This window comes from Phalacrocorax aristotelis, chromosome 2 (assembly GCF_949628215.1).
Source record: "Phalacrocorax aristotelis chromosome 2, bGulAri2.1, whole genome shotgun sequence".
NCBI classification, from domain to species: domain Eukaryota; kingdom Metazoa; phylum Chordata; class Aves; order Suliformes; family Phalacrocoracidae; genus Phalacrocorax; species Phalacrocorax aristotelis.
The window spans coordinates 53,820,561-53,847,600 of record NC_134277.1 but is presented as its reverse complement, the minus strand read 5'-3'; the positions used below and the strand labels follow the sequence as shown (position 1 = coordinate 53,847,600).

At 41.5% G+C, this 27,040-nt stretch overlaps 1 protein-coding gene across 2 annotated transcripts in view; it reads left to right on the top strand.

Moving 5' to 3' along the window:
- The first annotated feature begins 5,321 nt into the window (after positions 1–5,321).
- Positions 5,322–27,040, top strand: part of NPSR1 (neuropeptide S receptor 1) — a 59,068-nt gene continuing 37,349 nt past the window's right edge. For both annotated transcript variants that reach the window (XM_075086136.1, XM_075086135.1), the window contains exons 1-2: positions 5,322–6,090; positions 19,557–19,689. In XM_075086136.1, coding sequence (XP_074942237.1) covers positions 5,944–6,090; positions 19,557–19,689 — 280 coding nt within the window. In that variant the 5' untranslated portion in view covers positions 5,322–5,943. The remainder of the gene's footprint in view (positions 6,091–19,556; positions 19,690–27,040) is intronic.

Below are 27,040 nucleotides of genomic sequence, written 5' to 3'. Positions count from 1 at the left end.
GCAATGTGGCTGGGCAGGCTGGCTGCACGCCTGCCGGGCATCCTGGGAGCCGGCCAGAGCTCACCTGAAGCCGCCTTTCCCATTTGGCACTGCAACTTTATTTCTGAGCTGCTTTCCCTTTCCAGCTGCAGTGGGCACGCCAGCACTTTGAGAAGGGCAGATGGTGCCTTGGCAATTGGAAGTGGAAGATTTTAAAGGAAAAATCTTTCTGGTGACAATGTGAGTTGTAAATTTATTCTACCGACCTACTGACATCCCTAACTGACATCCCTACGCATAACTACTTGCCAGGACCTGATGGGTGCCATACATATTGGCTACCTGCTCAGCTTCTTAAAAACAGGAATGCTCCCAAGTGACTGTGGTGACTGCCTCAGTATTTTATAGGAATGCATGTTTATCAGGCATCTGTTTCGGTTCATAGGGCTTGGCTCCTTTTTCACTAAAGCTACTTGCAATTCTAGTCACTGAACAAGAAGCAATCCTGCTCTACAGCAGACTGAATGAATGGAGAATCAGGCCCTTGCGCAATATATGATTTTCTTTATGGTTATATTGAGGGGAACAGAGCAAAGGGATTTGACATTTCAGGGTGTCTGACAGTTCCACTAAGACAATATTAATGTTTCATGGCATTCTTCTATGTGTTTTTTCATCTGCTTGCTTCTTTTCAAAGATAATTCCTTAAGGATTGCTTATTCTTCTACAAGAGTTTCTTAGTAAAAACAGATAAATGGCTGTGTATCCTTTTTGTAAAATGGACCAAACTGAATTAAGACTACAAACAGTAATGAAGATGTGAAAAAAAGTCCTCCTTTTAAAATTTAAATTATCTGTGGAAAAGAAACAATGTGCTATATTTTATCATTATTATTATAAAAATCCTCTGTGATTGATATGACTTCAGTACCTTACTATGGGTAAAATTTAGGCTTTTGCAAAAGATCTGATCCAAACCATAAAGCAATAGGAAGAATCTACTTGCTGACAGTTTGGGGATCTGATTCAAAGACTCTGACAGGTACGAGACCAGGCTGGAGCCCAGCAGAGAGCAGAAATGTCATTCTGTGAAGGCTTTTGATATTTCAGAATTTAATTTGTTCAGATTCTGAATGAAAATCAAACACAAATTTCTCCAAAAAAGGGAAAGGCTCTTCAGCTCCAGGAGCAAGCCTCTAACTCCAGAACTCAGAAATTTGGAGAACCGGTGAACACAGCCGGCTGTCGGTCCCATGGCCCAAAGTGACCCGTGCAGCACACCTGGGACAGAGTCACAACCCAGGAGTCTCTGCAGTTTGTAGCTGAGATTCACATGCTTGCAAAGAGCAGCTTGGGAATGGCTGAGATTGGCAGTGTCAGCATGCCAGGCTCCCAGGTATCATGGGTCCTGAAATAAAATGCTTGGGAGTGAGGTTGAAATCTTGCTGTCTCCCCTGAATCTTCAAATCCTAAGTTACAGGCATTTCATTCAGAAAGGAGGAGAATGGGAGTTAAAGATTTCTGTCAAGAAAACCTAATAACCGTATATTTAGCTCATAAAAGATCATTGTTATTCCAAGTCTTTGAAGATTTAGAAACTTGTTGTCATCTACACCTGAAGGGGCTAAAAAAAAGTGTAAAAATGCAGGAGGAATAATTATATGCTAACAAAGGCATGTATGGACCTCCGTTGCTTCGTGCGCAGCACTGACCTCCAAGAGTCTAGAAATACAGGCATCCCTTCCCAGCCACAGCCCAGGCTGCAGGGGCACTTGCAGCCCTGTCAGTCCCAGCTCCGGGGGCAGCACTTCAGCCTGTTTGGGTATCTCCTACCCACGACGAAGATATCTGCACTCCTCCGGAGGAACAGTGCCAACAGAAAACAACGTACATGCTAAGCAGCTTGTAAGCCAAAGGGAAATGAGCTTACATCAGACAACAGGAGTTGTGTCACTGACATGTCATTTATGCTCCTCTCCTGTGATGCGGGAACGCAGCTCCCAGGTGGTCCTATGCTGCCAGAGCCAGCAGCTGAGCCCCTCTGTGCTGCCCCAGATGTTCGGCTTCTGGAGGGAAGGGCTGTGCATTGGGAAGAGCAGACCAACCTTCCTCTTCCAAGGCCAGCGTATAAGGATTTGGATAAGCATGCTTTTTTACAGAAAAGCAATGAACTTGCCATTCTTTTAGAAGCAAGAAACATCTTATTTGCTTTCTTCCTGCAGTCTGATAACATTGTTTCTTCTTTGCATTTAATATTATGTTCAACTACTGCAGGGTGCAGGAAACTCCAAACAGCAAAAATCAAAATATTTTTTCAATTTGCTTCCAATACTGTCCAAATGCAGCAAAGAGAAATCTACTATAAATTCTCTTTAAAAGGTAATATATACTTGAGTAGACGTTATTTTCTGTCCATTTCAGAAGTACCTAATTTTTTAAACAATTGGACACATTGGAACAGTTAGATTGTCTGACTTTTGGCAAATTATCAACATCCTGCGCAACAAATACTGCCACGCAACGGTTTCTACCAGGGAAAACGAAATAGGGAAATGCATAGCTTAGGAGGAACTACATATTCCTGCGTAGCCACCCTTCCTACTGCTGCTGAGTGTTGGAGAGCAACGTCCATCGTGGCTGCAATGGCACCTCTGCCTGACGTGGCGTGTCCACACTGTGGTGTACAGAGTGACCCATCTTCACCTACTGTGTTCCACCGCTGCTGTGCAGGAGAGACCTGAGTCTCTGCATGAGGAATTTCTGCCTCAAATAATCTAAATCATTATTTTGTACCTGGTCTTTAAAAACTTTGACTCATGGTGTCTGTTTTTTTTCCCCAGAGGCACCTGCCTTTGTCTCATCATATCCATCTCCAGATTTCACTTCCTGTGGTTGTGCAAGGTTTCCTTCTCTTGCCAGTAAGGAAAATCACGCCGCTGTGGGGAAGTACAAGACATGTGTTGCAGGTGTCCACCCACGTGTCTGCACATGGAGGCTATCAGTGTTGTGATACACTGCGACTGCAGAGTATTCTTTTAGCTTTCACTGGAGCCATTTATGCTTTTATGTTTTCTGGTCCCTGGTTCAAAGATATATTTAAGAAAACGGAATTTGTGTATCTTTTGAGACCAAGATAATAAGAATGGCCACAACGAAGTGACCTCTGAGACAAGCCCTCTCTATTCGTCTTCCAAATAATTCACTCTCTTTGCTTAAAGATTATTTTCAAAATTGCTTCATCTTTCCTGTGGTATAAAACTACAGTGTGACTTAAAAAAAAAGCCATTCAAAAAGGTTAAGAAAACAGTATCGCATTTTATTATTCATTGGGAAAAAATTGCTTTTAGAATAATAATTTGAGAGCATTTTGTATTAAAATAGAGGGAAGACTAAATTTCTCTCTCTGTAAAATTGTCTAAATCTCTTCCAGCACTGAATGTTCTCAGAGACTTTTCAATGTCCCAGCTGAGGAAGACAACGAAGTCCATGGTAGGAATCAATCAGCTATTCCTTCTCCACAGAGGAATTGCTAGAATTTCATCTTACCTTTTATAGGCTTTTGCGATTCAAACATTGAAGCCTTTTATTTCGCTATTCATTGCAGAGGTATTCAAACAGTTTGCTTAATCTCAGTGTGAGGAGTGCAGTGGCAGGGGCAGGGAGTGGGGGAACAAATCCCAAACACCAAATTTTGGAAAGCTGGCATGTCTTTGTAGAGGTTTGAAAACTAAGAGTTTATCCTAAAGAATTAGGTTAATTCTAGTCATGGTACCACAGGCAGCCCATGGCTTCAAATTCTGTGACTAAATGGAAAGAAAACAGCATTTCAGCAAAACCAGCCATCAACGAACCACGGCAGTCACAGTGACTGAGAAATACTCAAAGACAGAAAAGCTAATAGTAATGGAAGACCCTGTGTAGACTGGAAGGTGCTGGAGCAGGGCACAGTATAGCCTTTTATAACACCTTAAGCGCTACTTAGAGCAAGCAGCTGGCAAAGCCACAAGAGAAGTCACTCTTGGTTAGTCCTGAGAGCTGTGCACGATCTGGCATAATATGTAACTACTGAAAAGCCTCTTAGTGCCTGTAATATGCTTGAGCTTAACAGCTCTGTAGGAATGAGAGCTCCAAAAAAAAACCACCACCTATTCAGTGTAATAACTTTTAACTCTAAAAAAGAGAATTCTGTAAATATAAGAAAGCAAGGTAAGAAGAAGGAAGAAGAGCAAAAAAACCTGGTAGGATGCTTCCAAGAAGCTTGGGTGCTACCTAAATGATCAGTCAGAAAAAACTTCAAAAAGATTTCCTCCTCTCCTTTGGATAATGTATTAATGAACATTTTCCCAATGGTTTTCAGGAAAACAGTGGTTCTGGGACATTCCTTTTTATCTGATCACATTCCAACCTATGCGTCAGTCTCTGCTGTTAAATATTGATCACTGCTGCATATGAATCAGTGCTGATCCTTTCTCACCTTAACTGGTACTAATTGTCTGTATGGGTGTGGACCAATTCCCTTCTTTGAATGACTCCAGCATCTCCTGGAGAGGTCTGGATATTGCTCAGGCACTCAGAGGTTTCTCTGGTCCCCAGAACAGCCTGGTCCAAAGCCCCAGATCCAGACATGTCTCAACTTGGAAGGGTTCAGAGTCAAAACTTAGTCCTGAATTTCACTGCTTGTGCCCCCATGCCCTTCTACTACTGGTCCTGGGAGCCAGAGGGCCCTGCAGCCACCCGTCTCTTGCTGCTCATGTAGGCAGGGATGGGCACAGCCCACCTGGACCATGGGCGCAGATGCTGTGGACATGTGCAGACCCCTGCTCTGGCAGCTGGGGAGAGGATGTGCTGTGCTGGCCTCAGCAAGGAGTTGAATGCCTCCTGAGCTCCCACATGGCCATCTGTGCTTGCACACCGGCCTAAGTTCTGCCATGAGCAGATAACAGGAAATTGAGTCGGGGGGGCATGGCTGAGAAAATACATCACGTTCTACTTAGGACTGCCTTGGTATCAAGGCAGAGCATCTCCAAAAAGCTGGAAAAGTTCTGGATTTACATGTGATTTTGTGCTCTGGTCAGGGAAGGTGTCATCTGCTGTCTTGGTGTAAACCCAGGGTAAGGCTGCTAGATGGGGAAAAACATCTGAATCAATGGAGGGTAAGTGAGCTCAGTGCCCAGAAAATTGTTGAGCAGAAGAGAAATTGATTACCTTGTTCTGAAGAGTCCTTGAGCCTCTAAGTGACACCAGCAGTCCCTAGGAGCTGTACCTCTCTGGAGTGGCGAAGGAAGCACTGCCTGTACCGGGTGTGCAGCAGGTTTGAGCTCTTTGCAAAGGTAAGTGCGAAGGCCTATTTATGTTTTTGGTTTTTTTCTTGGCAAAGGCAACTTCAGAAGTCAGACTCTGATATGGAAAATGTGATAGCTTAAGTCTAAAAACTTAACAGGATTTTGCTAATACAGAGGAGTGTGTTGGTGCTTGTATATAGGTATACCGTAACTCTGCAGATAATCAAAATCAAAGCAGGTTGAGCTAGGGTAAGTAAGCAAAGCTGCTGAGTGGAATAGCCAGGCTTCTGAGCTTAATGCAGGGAGGAGTTCCATGCTTTTGCAGGCATGCCTGACTCCAGAGCTGGCAACTTCGGGTACAAGACAATCTAGAGTCCACAAGGCACATGGCCGGGTCCACGTGTGCTGACTTTCTCACTGGCTGCTGCTCCTGCTGCTGGAAAGAGCATGTGGATGGCTGTCGTCAGAGTTGTACCAAAGGAAAGCTCAAAGGGATGACGCCAGCTTGCCTTTTTTTTTTTTTTTTTTTTTAATCACTCAGCTGCACTGAAGCCCGACACCTCTGGTAGCCAGCGGTGGAGCAGTGAGAAGCTGGTTTTGTTGCTGCGCTTTTACGGGAGAAGCTTGGCTGCGTTAACTCTTGCCAAAACAAGCACCTAGGCAACCCGAACTAAATCCAGTGATGGAGGTCGGCTCCACAGAAGCCAGCGTCGGCTCCCAGGGAGGCACCGGCTGGCTGGATGTTACCCTTGTCACCTGCACTGAAACAGTGACTTTCACTGAAGTGGTGGCAGAAGAGGAGTGGGGATCCTTTTACTATTCTTTTAAGGTATTCTTTTAAGGTGTGCGTTACTTTTCTCACATATTTGCAGCTTTGGTGCATTTTCGGTGCCTCTGTGGGGAGTCAACTAGGATTACTGAACTTTTATGCCCAGATATTTGTGGGTTTTTCCCTTGCAAAGACAGCGGACAGCATGTGTGAGGCATTTACTGAAAAAAGCCTAGTTGTAGGAATTGGAGTTCAGACTTTCAGGTCTTAGCCAACTGTATCCCCTTCCAAGAGGGGACAGTACTGTTTTTCTAGACAGATATTGTAATTATACTTGCATCTTTAATCAAAAGCTTGTATTAGTTTAACACATCTTTTACATAATTTCTTATAGCCGTCATCTTGACAAAAGGGATTTCTTTTCAATTTTCCAGCTTTAACAAACATTGTACACAAGTGAGAGGGATTTTTGTTGTTCTGGGTTTTTTTCAATCATGAGGGACAAGTTCTAATTAGTTGGTTTGTTTCCTTGCTTTTAACTTGAGGGGGGATTGCAGTGTCTCTTGAAGGGTGCTGTTAAGAATGCACCAGTAGTGAATGTTGTTGAATGACATGGGAAGCGTATTCATTCATCTCCCCAAACAAACATCACCCTTGTAATATGTGAATGTAGGAAAAAGATGAAAGACCTACTGAAATTCATCTTTCCTTCAGATTTCCTTTAGAAAGAGGTATTGAAATTTGGTCTTTCCTTCATTTCCTCAACTTTCCTTCTGCCTGTTCTTACTGATTAATTTCATGCTGCATGCCGTGTGTCACTTTACTGTTGTGGCACTTTGTACAAGTTAAGGTCAAGTTATTTAAAAGTCTGACAAGGAGTACCCTGCCATTCCGTCTGGAGCTCAGGAACAGAGAGATCGCTTTCTGCTGGAAAGATATAGGCACTTACATCATTTGACAATATGTTAGGTAAAAGGGGATATGTTCAGAGGTAATTTTGATTTCTGTGAGATTGTTAGTGCTCTGACACAATGCCAGTGGCATCAGTGGAATTACAACAGGCTTCCACCCGTTAGTGAAATAGTTGATCTGTCGTTCTACAGATAATTAACGAGGGTCTCTTTTAACATGCTGCTGATACATTTTTTTCCTTGATAAGAGAGTACTTTCTTATCTAGGATTTCAAGGAGGAAAATTCTTTTTTTTCCACCTCCATGTTAGAGTCCTAAAAGGCTCTTGAAAAAAATCAGAAGTGACAAGCAAAATATTGTTAACAACTTTATCTCCTTTGTTCTTTCCACAGTTAGGGCTGTAAATCTGAACAATGTCATGGAAGCAGTATTTTATAATGGTAAAAGTGACAATCAGTTCTATGGTTTAGAAAGTCCCCAGACAGAAAAATTCTGCTTAATAGGGGAGATTGAGTAAATTACAATAATTAGGAAACAATGGATAGTCATGCATGCTCATCCATTGCTAAAGGAAACTTGATTCTGTTAGCTGATGGCTTCTCATTAGACTTGCACTCCTCTGTTGGATGTGTAGCTCTGGCATATATAGTGTGAACTTTGCAAAGAGATTCAGTGATTTCACATCAATTACTAGCTGTTGATAGGCATGGAAATATTTTGACTCTGGAGACAAGTGACAGCTGGTGCTGCTGCAGGAAAGGAGGGATAAAGCACCTGCTCCGATGACTACAGTGCAGGGAAGACAGATCTCCTTGCCAACAATTTCAGCTCTTTGTAAAAACTCACGTGTGGAGGGTGCTGCTGATACCTGCTGACTTGGCTGGCTGTTCTCCACCAGCGCTGCCCACGTTGTGGCTGTGGCCTTGCCCCTTCCAGCAAGCCAAGCAGCATCTCCTTCCTCTTCACAAGGGTCTGGTTAAGCAGCTAAACCAATGAAAGGTTCACCTTGGAATAGGCTGAATGGATTAAAAAGCAGAGCTCAGTACTCAAAATGTATGTACAAATGGGGCTTTGGCCTTATATGGGAATTTTTCAAATACATTGTAGCCTGTGGCTGGCAGTAAAGGCTGGCTGGATGAAAGGCCACCACACAGGTTGACTCCAGAGCCTGTGTGCCAGGATGCTATTTCTGCTTGGGAAATGCCAGTATAACCTGTCTTACCAAATTGGTCATAGGAAAACACGATCTAAGCCAATAAATGGAGACGAGGGAGTGACACTCACCCAGTACCTGAGGCAGTTCCTGTGTTAATGACTTTTCAAGAGTTTTAACCAATGACAGCTACGTAGCATATCTCACATGCTGCTCGAACTATAGGAGCATGTGCTGGCTTGTTCTTTTCCTCCCATGCTTCAAAAAGGCAGCCTGTAGCCACCTAAGGCAGTGTCTTTAATACTGTGGTGGCAATGTGACAAAAGTAAAATAATGCACCTTAGACCATTCCTGTGCCAAAAAGTTGTGTAAAAGGCTGAGCTGTGAGTGCTTCCCTGCTTCCCCTTGCAGAAGCATTTGAGTTTCTGTCTATTCCTCTTCAGAGCTTAACAACTAAATCCTGCACTGCTTCAGATTAGAAAGCATTTTGCCAGTTCAATTAAATTTCTACCTTTTTTTTTTTTTTTTTTTTTTTTTTTTTTTTTTTTTTTTGGCTGGGAAATGGAGCATTTCATCCACTTTGAGGAATGCACACTTCCCTGCACACTTCCCTGCTGGTAGTCATTACTGTAGCTCCTTGGCCAGCTGCTCACCAAGGCATTGCCCATGAAGTCTGCGTTAGGGCTGTGGTCATATGTGCTAACTAGGCTGGCTCTCAGTGTGCGGAGTTCCAGCCTTTGGGGCAGGATTGGGTGCACCCATGCACCATGCAGCATGCAAGATGAGCTGGCTCTTCCCTCGGCAAAGGCACTGGCTCATCCCCACTTACGTTTAGGTCTTGCTGCTGTGTTATGGCAAATGGTCCCTGAAAACCCAGACCATATTCTTTCCCAGGTGTCTTTACATGAGGCATCCAGGTAGGCTACTGTCTTAAACCACAAGAAGTCCTGTTGGCTGTGTCAGCACCAAATTCGGAACAGATGTTCAAATTGGTATTAATTACAGCTCCAATCTCCCAGGCCAAAGGAGAGTTCATTACATCCCTTTACAATCTCCCCCATACGCATTTAATCTATGTGTAAAAGGGCTCTAAGCAAGTGTCAACTGCCCTCTGACAAAGACAGTAATCTGAAAAAAACAGAGATCTTCTGAACACCTGTGGCCTTCCTCCACTTTAGGACCTTCTTAACTCTATGAATCCAACAAGGTACAAACAAGAAACCTGCCTGGAGAGACGTTGAAATCTCAGAATAGGTTCATCCCGGTTGTCTACAGGGTTGGGAGGCTTCGTCAGGGCTGGAGGAAGCATCTCCCCTTGCCAGGTCCCCAACAACCCCAAAGCTTTCCCAATGGTAGGAACATGTGTTTGTCCTCAGTGAGGACTGAGTAGGGCTTATTTCTTTTTTAAGAGGTCTACTGAGAAACAGGATGCCCTACGTTTATGCAATAAAGGTTGGAGTGCTCAAAAGGGGAGAAGTTCCAGCTGCTGTTTGTTTCTTGGTGGGGCTGTGTTCCCACCATCATCTCATGCCTCCCAGGGGAGTGGGCTGACTTCCATCATCTCGTCCTTTTTCTTATTTTGTTTTCTGATGTGTAGAGTTTACCCCTCACCTGTGCAGCAGGACACAAAGGTTTTGTCGTTTACACCCAAGGTTGTTTGGGAACCCCAATCTCTCCCCGCCAGGTGGGAACTCCAGCCACTGGTCCACACATTGACATTCCCTTCCCTCTGGCCCCATGATCCCTGCTCCCTGTGCCATTCAGCATCACCACAGCAGTGATGCTGAAGTACTAGAGCTCTCAGGAGGAACCATGTGCATATTGAATCCACCGCAAATGATTTTACACATATATTCTAAATTCCCAGTTTCTTTGAGAAAGGTCTGTTTGACTCTCTGCCTGTGACTGTCCTCCTCTTACACTGTAGCATTTCTGTACCTGCATGTTTTAGCCCATGTAGCTTAGATATGAAACAGGACTGCATAGCCATGCCAGAGTAAGCACAAACCTAAGAGCATGTGCTGCTTATCCATGGAGCCTAATGCTCTTTACAGTGGTCAGTGCTTACCACCTCCAGCAAAGAGCTGAGGACACCAAAGCATGGAGGGAAGGTTTGCATAGACTTGTAGGACTATCAGGTAAGAAGGATTTGGCTCCAGGTGTCCACAGAGTCTGTTTAAGTCAGAATCTCTTATCCCTGTCATTTAATGCAGGAAACACTTTATCTCCTGAAAAGCATTTGCCTATGCTATTGCTCATTCTCATTTTGAAGCAAACCTCACAGAGCATCCCATCTTTGAATACACAATAGAAAAATAATAATGGGTGCTGTCAAATTTCTGGAGTAATCTCTGCAAATGCAATCATATGCTTTAGAAAAATAGGCATATCAAGTAATTCGTAAGTAACTTTGCAATCTTTTGGTGGGGGGGAGAGGAGGAGAATTAAGTCTACACAAATAAGGTGTCAGGAACTCCTGAATGCAGCCTCTGCAATATGCCATAATGACTGTTACTACTCCTGAGGAGCTGCGCTGAGGATGTAATAGCTGATCTCCTTGTAAAACAAATTTGCACTGCTGTTGGCCAGACTGGCTTCATCTAGTAGCTTAAATGCAAGACAGAAGTGATCTGGCTGTATGACAGCCTGACTGGGGGTAGCTCTGAGCCAACGGTTTTGGGCAGTTTCATACTAGCAACCCTCATATGTTTGACTCTGTGGTCCACACAGCCACAGGGTTTGCATCTGTCTGCCTCTCCTATATCAGTATGCCTAGAAAGTATTAATTTCTCCAGTTTTTTTGAGATGTTTTAATTGTACAGGTTAGGCATACTTAATAATTTTACTCTTTTTTTTGTGACTAAGAAAAAATATTATTTCACAGTTTTTAATAGGGCTATCAAAATCATACAATTATGGATGCACCATTGAGTGACCTAGTATTATCTCCTCATGTTGAAAATGCTCTAGGAAAAAATAGATAGGTACACTATGAAAAATTTATCTTTCCCAATAACAATAAAATCTGGGATATCTGTTTGTCTAATTATGTGGAAGTTTATTAGGGTGCAGTGGGTAAAAAAATCCTGCAATAATTGAACAGTACTGTCCCATTTATTATCCATCTTATAATAAACCACAGCAGAATGGCAAATGTGAACTATCTGCTAGTAAAATTGAATCGTTGCTATTTGTTATTGACTGAAAATCTTACCCTCTATCCCCATCACACCTGAGGAGGATTTTGGGACAGGGTAGGGGGTGGTTTGTTTCGCTGTTATTTGAGCTTGGAAAGATCACAGCCATTCACATGCATTAAATGTTGTACACCGAAAGGACCCTGCCTCACTGTGATGACAATGTTAGAGCTAAGAAATACATTTCTAAAAATCCTGGGGATTCACAAAAAAGATAGATAGAGTTTTGCTGGATTTCAAAGAGAAGTGAAAGCAATCTTCATAACATAATTAGCTCTTTCCAATAGAAAGTGTACCGATTTAGTGAATAGGCTTCCTCATCTTGTCTGTTTCCCTGAGTCTAAAAGGGAGAAAATGTTAGATTTTCCCTCTATATACACATTATCATTCACAGACTACAGGTGCAATACCATATAGACACAAACTCATACAGAATTGCTGCTCAAGTTTGACAGAATAGAAAACATCAGCTTGGTCCCTCCCAAATGTGCCCTTCTTCTAGCCATAAGGACAGGTGGAGAAGTGACTGTTGCCAGCACCACTGACATGTTGTGAAGGCCTCGTGTAGCAACACATCCCATGATCGCCAGAAGGACCTGTAGCCATGTACTGGGAGGATAACTCAGCCAGACCTGTGAGACAGCACCTAAGGCAGCCTTTGTGCATGCGTTACAAAAGCTATCAGGCATGACCGGTGCCATTGAAATGGGAAAGTAGCAGTCCCAGAGGCAAACCTGGGGCTGAAATAGTATTTAGGCAGTCTGAATCAGGCTCCATTCCAGGCCATGCTGCCAAAAAAAAAAATAAAATCAACTCCTAGAGGGCTTGTCGCCTGCCCAAATGTGTTCGTCTCAGATTCAATTATAGTGGAAGCACTTTCCAAGACAAAATATAAAACTGAACTTTCTCTTTTCTCAGTCTTTCTTATCTTCAAATGAGTTTTCCCAGAGCTTTTCAGTGCCAATCAAATTGCTTTACGAAAATTTTCAGGAACACCTTGTGTGAATGCTGTATAGAAACATCTTCCCAGTTTTGCCTTGCTAGATGGAGAACTTTCAAAACGCACTTGCATTACAGGGATGACCAGTACAATTTCTGCTGCTCGTGACAACTAGGGCATAAGATTTCAGTGATCTTCCCAGTTGTTAGCGTGTTTCTTTCTTAAGGAGACAAGGCCTATCAGCAAATGAATCAGGAGTGATCCAGTCATTTTTGCAGCTTTTCCTGAGCATTAGGAGATGGCTTGAATTAATCATCTGAACTTTCACATGCAGGTGACTGACATTTACTGTATGAAGTTTACTTCTAGCCTAAGTATTATGTCCACTGACCCTCTTTTTGTAAGATACTTGGTGCCCCTTACTTTGTTCCCCCTTGACAGTCAGAACTGCTAGCTACAACTAAAGTATGGGTAATACATCTACAGCTTATCTTCAAGCAGATTTCTATTAGGGTTTTGTGTTTCTTGTTTTTTGTTTTTTTTTTTTTAACAACCCAAATTGTGTTGAAAGTTTCAACACAAGAAGAAATATGGATGTTTCCAGTTGGCACTTTAACCAAGTTTGTTCTTTTTTTAATGTATTAAAGAACATTCATTTTGTAGCTGGTAAAAATAACAATAGTCATGTTCCCTCCAGTGTCATCACACTTTACTTCTGACAGCTCATTGTTTAAACTGGTCACACCCTGGCAGAAATTCTTCATCTCAGGCTCCACATAAGCATAAGACAAATGCCATCTTATACTTTTAAAGTCCTTTCTCCTAAGGCTAATATGTTTGTGTCATTTCCATGCCAGTAGCTTTTACACCTATACTCTTTACTTGCAGGGTGAATTTTAATTTACGTAAAGATTCCCACAAAGATCTGAGTTATTCATGTTTCTGTGATACAATAAATAATATACAGATTGTGTACAGTGCTCATCTGATTACATCTGCCTAAGTACCTTTTAGTTTTAAGCAAATTCCTTAAGACAATAGGTCTTATGCATACTTCTGTGTGCATAATAATTTGGGTAGGGAAGGGCTTCTGGAGGTCACCTGCGCCAACCACTCAAAAGCAAATTCAAACTATGCCAGATTGCTCAGGGCAGTGTTCACTCAAATTTTGAATATTTTCAGGGACAGAGATCCCACAGCCTCTCTGGGGTCCCATCCCAGTGTTTGACCGCCCTCACAATGAACATTTTTTCCCTAATAACTAATCAAAATGTCGTGTGTTTCAACTCTTATTTGTGGCCTCTTGTCCTTTCATTGTGCACTTCTGAGAAGAACCTGGCTCCATCTTTATTGCATCCCTCCATTAGATAACTGTAGGCAGCAGCTAGACCCTACAAGCCTCCTCTAGGGTTTCTGCTGTGGAAGAATCTGACAGTGTGAGACAGAAGGGGATTTATTTATTTTTGCTTTGTTTATTTATTAAAAAAAATTAATGAATTATGTCAGAGGTTGTGCTAGTACCTTTAAGACTCTTGAATTAAATTGTCCTGATGAGTGTCTTCCTTTGAGTTCTGTAAGTGTTGCAGTCCAAACTGTGTTTTGCCTTAGAGGTAAACTGACTATAAATCTCTGACTGGAATCAGTCAAGCAGCATGGCACTTGTCTGCCTCAGGAAAACTAAACTTCCTGGTTTGGGGTTTTTATAATTGTTGCTTTATATTTTTATTTTATTCCATCCTAAATGGGGGCTGTTAAAATAGCAAATCTGTCCTGAACATTTTTAGTATTAAATGTTCAAGACTCCAAATCTTCTACCGGGTGTCAAAAAAATGCAGATCCAGACTAGTCCATTTTCTTGCATGTCCTGCAATTAAAGTGATTATTTCAGAGAGTGAGAAAAGATTTTTTTTCTTTTTTTTTCCTCCTTTAAGAAAGTGCAATGCAATCTACTAGTGGTGAACCTGACCATGAGCATGACAGTTCCCCAATTTAGCAAGGAGATCTATGTGTTCTTCATACGTGCTAAGAAGAACATCCTTACAAAACTGTTTGGCTTACTCCATTATTACATTTCTCTTACAATCTATCTCAATTGCTGCAATATTCTACACTAGAAACATAGTTTTTAAAATATACTAAAGATAAGAAGTAGGACCATTTGCATATTCCCAGAATTTAATCAATTGGCAAGAAGAAGATGTTCAGAGACTAAAGCCACTACTGACCTATGATATGAGGGATCAGTGCCTGTTCACCCAGGTGAACAAGGACATGGAGCAGGAAGGCACCAGGTCATCAAGGACATGAATTCACCATAGGCCTCCTCATATTAAGAGGCCAGCCAGTCACATCAGGAACAGAGTACTTCTCTCTCTCTTTTTTGTGGTTATTTGATCATTTCTTACCTGGCAACCTCTTTTTTTGCAGGCTGTTTCCCAACCAAGCTCAGCAGCTAGAACAAAACTCTTTCACATTGGGTTACCATTCAAGTACAAACATGCTTTTTCTATTGATAGTTGAACCTCTCCTTCTATTAGGCAACCAGTCTGATATCAGGAAAAGGCTTCTGCACCTCAAGACATGAGCAACAGCACCTCCATAGGCATGGGCTATCAGGGATAACCCCGTTCCACAGCCACAGCTGGTGTACCCAACAGACGGGATACAAATCCTGAGAAAGGAGTGAGCAGGGAAGTTGTCTGGGGAGAACTGGAAAGAGGGATGGCATTGTGGCACCAAAATGACTCCCAATGGCTCTGAATGGTTTTAATTATGGTCTTGATTAAAGCTGCTCGCAGAGATGATCTATGTCTCAAATATGAAGCAGAATACACCTCTTGCTAGACTTATCACAGCCTATGGATTCAGAAATTTTGTCAGAGAGACAAAATAACAAACCTCTTCTACAAGCAAAGGAAAATGCCCACAATCTTCAGACAGGTTTTCTGGCTTACCTTTCACCCATGAAGAGGCTTGCTCATTGACTAAAGCTGGTTTTAATCTTAAAGCAAACTAGCAAAACATGAATATGCACTCCAGGTGTCAAGCACTTCCATGTTCCAAATACAGCAGTCTTGTGAAATAGCAACACATGCAATGGTTGCAGTCAAGCCAAGGAAATCCTCTTGACTTTGATTTGTTCTGTGACCTTAATTAAGCCACCAGCATCTTTAGTTTTCTAATCTAAAAGAACTGGTGTATGACACTAGCCCCTTTCGTGGCATTCTCATGTTATGTAGTTAGCAATGCCCATTGCAAAGGCAGCACTTGCCAAAAGCTTCTACACAGGGTTTTAGGAGATGGTACTATCTTTCTTTTCATCCAGAATGCCCCTGATGTCTGTTCAACATGTTATTAAACAATGTTTTTCGTAAATCATCTCGTTGAGAGTTGTTATGAAAAGAGGATTTTTGTTTGATGGACAAACAAGACATGACATGAAACACCTCTATGTCTAAGCAACCTTAAGGTGATGAATAAAACAAAATTATAGAAAAATGTAGCTGCAGTGAAGTTCAAAGATCAATCAGCTCTCTCTCTAATCTAATAGCTATTTTTAAGACCTTCACAGATGGAGGTTTCACTGGCTCAATGAATCTATATATATAAGATATATTTTTAAGTCAGTTTTTTAAAATTATCAACTTGAATTCTGTGCTGTTGTTTTGGTTCACTGATTTTTGACAGTCTGCAGTGGATCTGAAGAAAAGATTATTCCTTTCTTTTTTCACATCAGTCTTTTTGTGTCTCCAAGGCTATGTCCATATTTTCCTGCAGTCTGCTTTTTGCTAGATGAAGCAACTTCACTCATTCATTCTTTTTGCCTGGCTATATCATCTAGACAGCTGTCAACTCATTGCTTTGCATCCCTCTTGAAGCACAGTGCCCAGGAGTGGGCATAGTACAGCTGCTTCGTACATTGAGGGATTAGAGCAGACGCACACAAGGCTAGTGTTGATCCCATGATTGTGGCTCTCTTGGTAGGGTGATATTATTAAATCATGTTCCACTTGTGAGGCACTTTATGTGCTGCATGCAGGGGGGATGTACTGAAGGCTCGCCAAACACAATGTAATTACACCCACTGCACTGTAGAGTTCTGTGCTTCTCCTTTATTGAACAGTATTTTGGGGTTTTTTTTCAGTCCGTGTTTCCAGTTCATCAAGATCATTTTGAATTCTAATCCTAGCCTCCATGAAGGCCTTTGTCACAGTGGGCATCCCATTAATAACTGCAGAAGTTTTCATTCTACAAGGTAACACAGACAGAGAGGCTGCAGTTGTTTAGGTTGCCTATTATTGTAGCTCCTTAATCCTCAAGAATGAGATCTATTTCTCTTCTATCTGAATGGCAGCTATCACAGATTAATAAAATTTTTTGCTTTATTCCTTTGTCTATGGCCTTTCCAACTTACCACTCCAATATTCAGCTTTTGTACTTTTTAGGTTATCTTTGTAGTCTAGTTTGATTGTATATTTCTGTAGATGCTTAGCCTAAAATTGCTTAACTGTTAAGCACTGGTTTTTAACTTGGCAAGAGGGGTTTAAACTGACCATAAACGCTGTGCCCCTATGGTAGGGAAACACCCCTCTATTGCTGCGCTATAGCTATTTCTTCTGTGGGAATCATAAGGTTTGAGTCTCAGATCCTTCTTCTGTTTGTGCCCATATCAGTATAATATAGGAATACAGAATTTCTTTCAAGAAAACTCCTGATTTTATAGAAAAAATATATAGAGATATATAGAGAAAATGGGAATAAGCCTTGCCCCTCAGTTTTTTTTCACATGTGAAAGATGTTTGGAAAAGACAAACCAAGCACTAAAGGAGAACCCACCAATTTTAAGAACAAAAGTGATGTGAAATCTTACCTTTTAAAATTTTTATTACCTTCCAAAAAGACACTTCCTTCCATTTCTTGCACAAAGCAAAGCATCCCCATAAAAATAGTTCCACCATGCCTCTGCCACACATTTTGAAGGGAATTTGTTTCCAAGAAATTAGAGAGATTTGCGGACACCAAAAAAAGGTGGAGTGTTTTTTGTCTAGAAGTTAAGCATCCAGCCCACACAAGTTGTCTAATCTAGGTCACTCTATAATCATCAGAGACAAGCCATCCCAAGGTAGGTGAGATGAATGGTGACTCATCTCTGAGATGCTGCTATTATCTAGACTACACTATAACAATTTAGAGTAGTTGTCTCTTTTTAGAGTTTTAAAGTTAGGTGAGATGACCCAAACAGTAGATTATGCTGGCAAAAGTTATCATGCTGGGAAAAGTGAAACCATCTAAACACAGCCCTCATTGTATGCTTAAACTAATCTCTGGGTTCAGGCACAGCGCGCAGCCTCAAATTACTCAAACACCAGGTCTTGCCTTTCCTGCACGCCTGGGTAACCTACAGGGTAGCGTGGCTACCTACCTGGCGCAAAGCTGACGCTGGTTCCTACAAGTGGCTCCCCAGCAGAGGAGGGACCATGGCTGCTGGCCAGGAGGGGGCTAAGAGCTGGGGAGGCACCAAAGCTCATGGCAGAACAAGAAGGTCCTTGCCTGTGCTCCTTTGCTGCCATTTCACCTTCCCTCCCCCCCCCCCCCACAGATGAACCATTTTCTCTTTGCTGGCAGCAGGAGCCCTGGTTTCTGCTCACCCATGGCAAAGTCATGGGTTAATGGCTGCCAAATGCTTTTAATGAGTGCCTTCCCCTACTTGTGCTCCATCATTAACTCAGTCACGTAGGCATGGGTCTCACCGACAGCCTCCTTCCCCCCACCTGCTCAGGACAGTGCCTTGGGGTCACTTCTGGAGGGCCAGCATCTGGGATCCCTCTTCAACTGCAGCCCTTACCTGTCTCCTCCAATTTCCTTTAGCTCCCACATTATGTGTTTGGTGTCAGGAACTGGAAGATCCCAAACGACTGTGTCGACATAACCCAAAACTCATACCAGTTGCTAGGATGTGAATCCAGGCGATGAATGCATATGAAGCATTAGAAAACCACAAGAAGGCAGAGCAGGAGGCTGAAGGCTCATCTGTATTTCATTCATATAGACTGTCTCCTCCTGAAACATCAAAGGCAGGGGCCTGCTCAGGAACAGCAGGTTCCGGGAGAGGAGTCCCTTATGGAAATTGGGTTTACCTTTATAACTATCAGTTCTGCTGAGCCATATATGTGTTTTTTCCTCTCTTCAACTCTAAGAATAATGTGTATATTGTTGCCACTGGACACATTAGGATTGTTTTTTCTTCTTAGCTCCCCTGCTGTACGCCCTTCAAACCTAACAGTTACTGTGAAAAATCCCCTCTCTTCTTCTTGTCTTTGCAGAAGAGCAGCAGAACCACCTTCCTCCATGCCACTACATACAGCCTTACATGGGACATGTTTTTATAAGTGAGAATTTTGCAGAAATACAGAATGTTTTCTCCAAGCTGACCCCATGCTCACCAGGCCCGGTGCTTCTCCGGCTGAGAGCTGGCTGGTTGCTATGGAGAAAACATAAACTTCACACTCTTACATGGCAAGGGGAAACCTACAGAGTGGCCACCGAAAAATAACTACGCTGCATCTAGAGAGGACCAAATGGGTTTTGGTAGGCCAAAAGGAGGGACAAGATTGGGCGTGCACTCACAAAACAAGCAAATGTGGATATGTACACCTTTGTTCTGGCAGCCGGAGGATCCTGATGTTTTGAGAGCACGAATAGCTTTTTTCCTTGCTTTCTTTTCTTTGTACACACTACCACTAGGGGACGTTTTGTCATCACGTATTGCTCACTACACAATTTTACTTCTCCTTACAATGGTTCATGCTTTCTTTTCAATCTTGGTGCACATCTAGATCATGAAGTGGATGTCTGAATTTCATAGGGCTTGTGGATGACCCAGACTCACTGTAGCTGGGAGGCAAAGAAGTATTTGTTTCCCCCATTTCTCCAAAGGAGCCCATCTATCAATATTTCTTACAAAGTGAGGCAGCTGGTTATTTCACAGCTTGCTGGAGCAACACGAGAAAACTGAAGGCTGCCTCTCATTTTAGTGTTAAGTGCCAAACACAGACACTGCTAGCAGTTTTGTGAAGATAGAAGTAATATAGAGCCACTGCAAATCAAAGTGGAATGAACATCACCAGCAGTGATGCATGTTAAATATTTTCTGATAGAGCAAGAATATCTTTTAGACTAAATAATTAGAAACCAATTGGCAAAACTCACGTTTCACTCCTTTTATTCCATTCTTAGCTCATTTGTCCTAGGATAACTGACTGGCTTAACCCAAGTCACTACTCACCCACTTACCAGTATGCTCTTTTTCCTTCTCTCCAATGCAGACAGAGCAGCTGGTGACTCTTTGGATTCTCTTTATTGTCACAATTTCTGGAAATGCCATCGTGCTCTTCTCTAATTGGAGGAGGAAGCGGAAATCTCGAATGACCTTCTTCGTTACACAGCTGGCAATCACAGGTAGCGTATGGGAGAGGAAAGGGCATCTGGACTGCACAGGAATCCCTATTAAAATGACAAAAAAAGCAAGTTGTGTGGCGAAGAGTTCAGTTGCCACCTAATGTCCAACTACAGCTTGCCCTAAGACAGGTGGATAGCTGCTTATCTCAGGGCTCAGTCTGCCTCTGATCTAAAAAGATGTTGCTAGATGTAGTAATGTCTGTGACAGATGAAACAACTGCAATTCAGTGATCTCACTGAATCTTATCTTCCAGTCTGAATTTGCACCTATATTTCCCAGAAGTTATGTTCCCAGCTGTTGTCATGGAACTGTTTAAATTAAACTAGTTTAAGACTAATCTCACGTGTTTTCTAGTAAAACCCTTTCTAAAGTACTTCGTAATGGTATTGCTCCATCAGTTACGCTCTTGCATTGAACAGTTAAAATAACTTCATGGTGTCTGGCTTAACCAAGTAAGGGGAATGTAAAAATGTAAATGTGGAGAGGAATGCATTCACTTATTTTTTTTTAATGGAGAAAAGGATGCTGATACAAGAACTTTGTAGTTTTTAAACAAAATGGAAAATGTACAGACACCTGGTTTGTGAAATTTCAATCTCAGCAACTAGGAAGGGAAAAAAGAGCGTAAGCGGCATATTGTTTCTCTGTGGCCTTGAATAGACTAAATTTGTGGGGTTTTAAATTTCCCAGGGGAAAAATATATGCTGTTTCTAGAACACTGTCCTGCTACTAATCCCTGCTTACAAGACAGCTGTGTTGTATTTTTTGTGTATATGGGATATATTTATATGCTTTCTGTTGCTTTTTTTTTTTTGTAAGATATGGTAGGAATTACAGCACTTTTCCACTAAAGAGCTATTTAATATGCGATTTCCCAGCAATATTGCATCCTTCTCTGGTGTCTGTCATATCTCTGTTTAAACTGGAAAAGCAAAGGACTACACTCCCCCATTTTCACTGTGCATTCTTTGCAAGTAAATGAGCTCCTGTGCATGGTCTCAACCATATCTGCCCAGGAGCTTGTCCCATTTGAAGAACTACTCTCAATTGAAATAGTTAGACCAAGGTGTGAAAAGTGATGCAAAGGTACTGGCCCATAAATACAGATGATGTTAGAATTATTGCAAGGAGAGGAGGTGAAGGTTTGCAGTGACTCGTCTTCTGAAATGCTGATGGCTGGTTTTCCTATTTGCCTGTGAGTCATCTGTAATAAATGGTTTCACTTCTTATCTCGGTCGTGACTTTCATGCCACTTCCTTCATATGCCAGTGGTATTTTCCATCAGGAAAAGCATGTTGATACAGCCTACAGCACGGTTTGAAAGCATCAATCACAGATCAAGCATTACAGTGTTCACAGGAGTTTCAAGATAGCCAATCTCTGCTCTGAGAGCTCCCAGTCCCAGATGAATATACAGAAAACGGTAAAAGGTGGGTGACCAAGAAGTAGTACAGGCAAAGAGCAGAAGAGCAACTGAAGCCACAGATGGACACTGTCCATTTTCTTCCTACTGTCATCAGCAAGCAGAGTACCAGGGACAACTGTCATGAGAAGTGCTTTGGAAGAGAGGAGGGTGGAAAATGACCTTTTGTGTCCATCTGGCACAGAGGGCACATGGGCTGGGCTTGCTGCCAGAGCAAAGGCACGGGTAATACATACACCAGCATGATAGTAGAAGATGGGTCCTAATACGAAGACCTCAACTAAACAGCAAAAGGTCTTGCCCTAGTAAGAAAACAAATTTATTTACCGCAGCAAAGAACCAGCAAAAGGACATGGGTGTCCAGGTCAAAGGAATAAAGCAAGAAGCAGACAGAAGTGTCTGGACCAGAATAGCTCAGGAGAAGGCTGATCCACATGAGGTGTACTAGGAGGAAGCTACTGCTGTTGCAGGTGAGGGCCTCGGTGGGGGTTTTGCTGGTTTGGACCCATAGGAAAGGCAGACTTTTTGGATTAGAATGGAGGGGGATAGAGAGCTATTCGCTAGGGATTCAAATACCATCTACTTAAAGGGAGGGGACGGAATTGCAAATGCAGTTTTGAGGGAGCTGGAGTAACCAGTGACAAAGACAAGGCAAATATCCCATTAGATGTGGGCTGCAAATAGTGCTATACTGCTGACTATTCAATATTGATTGAGGTCCATGTGTTCCCCTTGCTGAGTCTTCTGACCTCCCCTTCCTTAAAATTATCCCTGCCTTTTAAAGTCAGAGCTTCAAAGTGTCTGAGTTCAACAGTCTGTTCTATTTCATATTACAGAAATTCATATAGAAAATTCACTTGACATTCACATCTGCAATGTTAAAAAAAGTAACACCAGCTTGAAGAGCAAGGCTCCTTTCAAGCAATGTTGACTTCTTTTTTGTGATGCAGGAGTCAGAACTCTAATTTATCTTCCTGTACCAAGGGTTCCTGTCAGTATTTTGGCTCAAAGAAATGACTTAATTCCTGAAATGGAGCCATTTCACTTTCTTATCTTCAGAAATACTAATAAGAACAAAGCAAGCTGGCAACAGTCATCATCCTTTCACAACAAGTTATGAGGTAGATGCAGAACATTATGAAAATGCTGGCTTGTCACATTGCTTTGACATGCCAGGCATATTTAAATCCTACCAACTAAAGCCTAATCTCCTGGCAAACAGTTTCTGTTTAGTCAATATTACTACTTCCATCTATTTTGGGGCTCTTAAAATACTTATTGTTTCTACCCCAGTAGCAGAGAGAAGAATAATGGATATAGCTTCATCAATGTAGGCATTTCAAAGCCATTTAAAAACTTTTAGTCTATTGATCTGTGGCTCAATAGTTGAGTAGTGTCCTCAATTCTCACGTCTTCCTGCTAATGTAGTACAAAAATGAAATGAAAATATAGCCTTCATGTTAGAATAAACAAGGTATTCAAAGCAAATTGTGCATAATACATGAATAGGAAATGAGCACTGTTGTTCTCCTTGACTGGTTGCCAAGCCAGATGCAGAAGAGAATTAACTAACTGATTGAGGCTTCTTTCAACACCGCCAGAATTCAGTGGTTCAACCCACTCGGCAAATTCAGAGATAAGACTCATACTGATCCCTTACTATGACATAATCCAACGTGGTGCTGGAAGCTGCAAGGATCTGTAGGAATGTGAGCAATCCCCTCAACTTCAGTGTGCTTAAAGATGTTGCTGAAGCCTGGATTCAGAATATTTCATATTAAATATATGCCTATACAATGCCTGTGTCACTACCACATTTAAGTATGTTTAACACTCAGCTCATGCATAAATCTCTTTGAAATTATCTGGGAATTAAGCACTAGGAAATCAGCTAAGAGTTAACAGCTGAGTTGAACAATAGTACTTTTCACTCAGCATCAGCTAATTTAACAAAGAGGAATATTGCCGTGTTTGCCTTGTGTTCAGTTTGCTTTCAGGCATATTCTTTTTTTGTAAAAATGTTTTTCTTAGCACCAAGCTCATCTGTGAAGACTGAAACTAAAGCTAGATTTCCTACAGATTTCTATCTCCAAGGCAATTTAGTTTCTCAGAAAGTGTAAGCTCTTAAGATTACCCTGTGAGGAGGGTATTTCTAAACACTTTTTCCCAAATAGAATTCTTCTGAGTTTAGCAGAAGTTATGCTCATGGCATAGCTATCTCTCCTGGCAGGAAACCACTCACATCTCCCTCTACCTGATGCCATGAGCATAACTTCAGAGTCTTAGTGTCTTTAAGATCTTTGCCGCTGACTGAATTCACAGAGTAGTTCAAGATCAAAGAGTGGGGTCAGACAGGCAGGCGAGTTCACAGGCACTGTATCACACTGGAAGTTTTCAAGCAAAATATGGTTGTTTTCAGAAAAGGTGGTTTGTTCACACATTCGTATCTATTTAGATCACTTTACCCAGCTCTTCTTATTTCTACTTTCAAAATAAAAAAGCAGTGGACATGAGCATATATAAAACACAATTATTTGAGTAACACTGACAAGGAATATCATTTATTGGCTAAACAGTCCATTCAATAAAAACTGCTATTATTCGACCAATTTTAAACCAATCAAGAAATACATTAAAAAGCTCTCCTGAAAAGTATTTTAATTCTCATTATTCTTCATCCAACTTCAACTACTACTGACAGAAGAACATATTTAAGTTCCTTTTAATGACTAAAAAGGCATAGTTTGTTGAGGTTTTTTCTCCAACATTAACATCTGGAAAGTTGGAACTGGAAATGTCATGACCGTTAGCTCTGTGAGTTTCTTTTTCTGTTCCAACATTTAGCAGAAATCAGTGTTAGATTTTGTCCATCATTAGGGGTAGAAATAAATGCCCAATTTTAAGCCATAGGCTGACAGACTTGATTGGAAATACATGCTCAGTTAGGTATTGCTGTGGCTGTAATGAGAGAAAATAGAAAGAACATCAGCTAACTTCTATGGTACCTGACATTTAAATAGAAAAACAAAAGACAACCTGTAAAAGTATTTAGCTACAGTTTATATTGTGATATAAATACCAAATCCTACAGGATTACTTGAGAATCACATTAGAAAGACAAGGAGGTATTTTTAAAAGCGTATCTTTATATCGCTGCCACCATCTTCAGTTGCTCCCAGAAAGCTGGACCACAGGAGGCCTTGGTCCTTCAGCAACTGCACTCATTTTGTTCAGTGTTTAGTAAAAAGCCAATACACTAAAAACGTATACCTTGCTAGCTGGGTCTTGGCTGGGACCTGCCATCTGATTTATATGATTGCCCACCCAAGACACAGAAACTTAATGCAGAATGCTGAACTGAAATAGAGTTTATTTCAACAAGCCCCTGAAATCTGTGGCTTTCTCCCCTTTCCACACTTCTATTTTCTGCTAATTTGTGGGGAAAATTGAAGGCTGAGAAAAGGTGAGAGGCATCAGTATCCTACCTGCAGGAAAGAAGACTTGGAGCAAGTTATAATTGTAGTGGAGAGCTGATAAAACTGAAAGAAGGATATCTGAATTTCTTATGTTCATTATGTCCTAAAATCTCTTGAAAGTGTAATTAATGTACAGTAAGGAAAGAGGCTTTGCTAATGGATCGTCTGTGTTCTACTCTACATGTTCCCATCACTGCTGAAAAGAATATGTCAAAATTGGGAAGGAAGAGTGTCATTTAATATTCCCTCAGGCACAGACACTGAAATCTGCCAGCATACCCAATGGCATCTAAATACCTCAATTTTGGAAGCAGCCTGATTCCTGAACACCTTAGCTGGAAGTCCAACAACTCTGCAAATCACCTGAGGGTACACACAGCTGGAAAAACAGGGAAGGGAATAGGTTATATCCACCTTTCCTCTGCAGGCTTGAGAAAATATAGCATTTAGTACAAATGTTCATTTTACATTCACAGAATAAATGAGAATCAATTTAGCAAGAGCAAAAATGGTCTCTGGGAGCAAACACAGCAATACTAACATTACTTATTCAATGCATCCCATGGAAGTATATTGAGTTCTGTGGACTGGGAGTGAAGAAGAAAATTCATTGCATGGCTGCATTAGTTGCCTGGAGAAGAAGCAATCATTTTCCATCCTGATTCTGCCAAGAAGACTAGTTCAGTAACTGGAAAACAACATGGGAGTTACTTTAAGTTAGGTATGTATAAGTTACACATGTATTAGCGTACCTCCTAAATCTGAGACATAATGCAGGAGAAAGTAAATGTGGTCACTGCCTGCAATACCCCATGGTAGCACATGGCAAACCAGATTTGATATCCATTGCCATTTCTGGCAATTTAATACCTCCTAGCATAAACTCAGCTTCTCCTCTGAACTATAACTCAGATTTGAAGATGAGTCATAGTACCCTAGATCGTAATATGTAACTTGGATACTGATGCTGTACAATTCCAGTTTGATAGTATGAATCATGTTTTACAATACTCTTAGATTTCTTATGTGAACAGCCAGGAAGATTTCTGTATGTCTGTATATAATAATTCTTGTCTGCATATATGGTTAGTCAACACAAGACTTAGTCTTTCTTGAGGAAAATAGAATATCCAATACATGCATCCGTCTTAAAATGCATTTTCTCCAAAATCAAGCCTGAAGTAGATGGGGTAAAAAGTGGAATATCCTCAGAAGTTGGGCATGGAAAGCAAGAGTGACCATTAGCATCAAAACTGAGAGACAGAAAGAAGCTTTATGCAAAGAAGGAGACATAGTCTCTTTGGGGGTATCAGGACCTCTATTTCCCAGTGTTTGGTCATACAGCCAAAGGAAAATGGTCATGGAAAACAAAGTAGATCTCATGTTTTAGAGGTGATATCATGAAGCTAGAGGTCTGACACAAAGAACTTGGCATCCTGAAAATACATTGCTCCAATCCAGTCTAGTAGTGTAGGAAGTACAGTTTGGAATTGGAAACTTCTGCTTTAGTTGTGATTGCATTCTTCAAAGTGCTTTTAACCAGCCTGGACCCAAGCTTGTGTGCTTTATATTTTGTCCAGTGCTCATGTATTTTTAGATGCCTTCTTAAGGGCTCACTGAGAAGTCCAGGGCTGGACACAATATTCATGTTTGCTGTGACTCTATCCATTGTAGCTCACAGCAGTAAGAAACAATAGCACTGGCACAAAACCAAAGGGAAAAAAAAGCTAAAGTGCTGTATCTATAACAGTAGAATGCAATGTCCCTCCCATTAGTGGAAATATAAAGATAATGAGCTCTCCAAATTTGCTACTGGAAGCAAGAATGGTCATCCACTTAAAAACCCTGTAATGACTGTTATTTATATAGCCTACTTTAATCTTACAAATGCAGGAACAAGATGTCCATGATTCATGGTTTGTAATTAATGCAATCACAACCCACTAGGCAGACATCCTTAAACCAGCATTTTTCAGCCTGTTGTCTCTGAGCAGTGGTCTTCAGATCCCTTGCAAGTAGTAATAAACACTCTGCAGCATAGCTCCAAGTATAGGGCTGAGGTACCCACAGGAAAGTAGAACTCATTAAAAAACCCCTCTTCTTTCCTCTTTACTCAATATACAGCATCTAAATACTGTACTAAATTGTTCTGGAAGGGGACAGTTTTTGTGTTGATCATCCAGGTGCTCAGAGTGGGATTTTTCGAAGTGCCTAGTGATGTAAACCGTATCGCCTCTGCAGCTGCAAAACAGCAGACATGCTCTCCAATAGCTCCAATAGCATGCTTGCCAATAGCTCCAGTACCAATTTCAGTGTAGGATATGGTGACATGTTTTTTTCTCATGTTGCACAGGACCACCTGGGACCCTGAGAATTTAGCAACAAATATGAGATGCCTTCATTTCATCTGCATCTCAGTCAGTATAACACTCTCAAGCCAGAGAAATATTT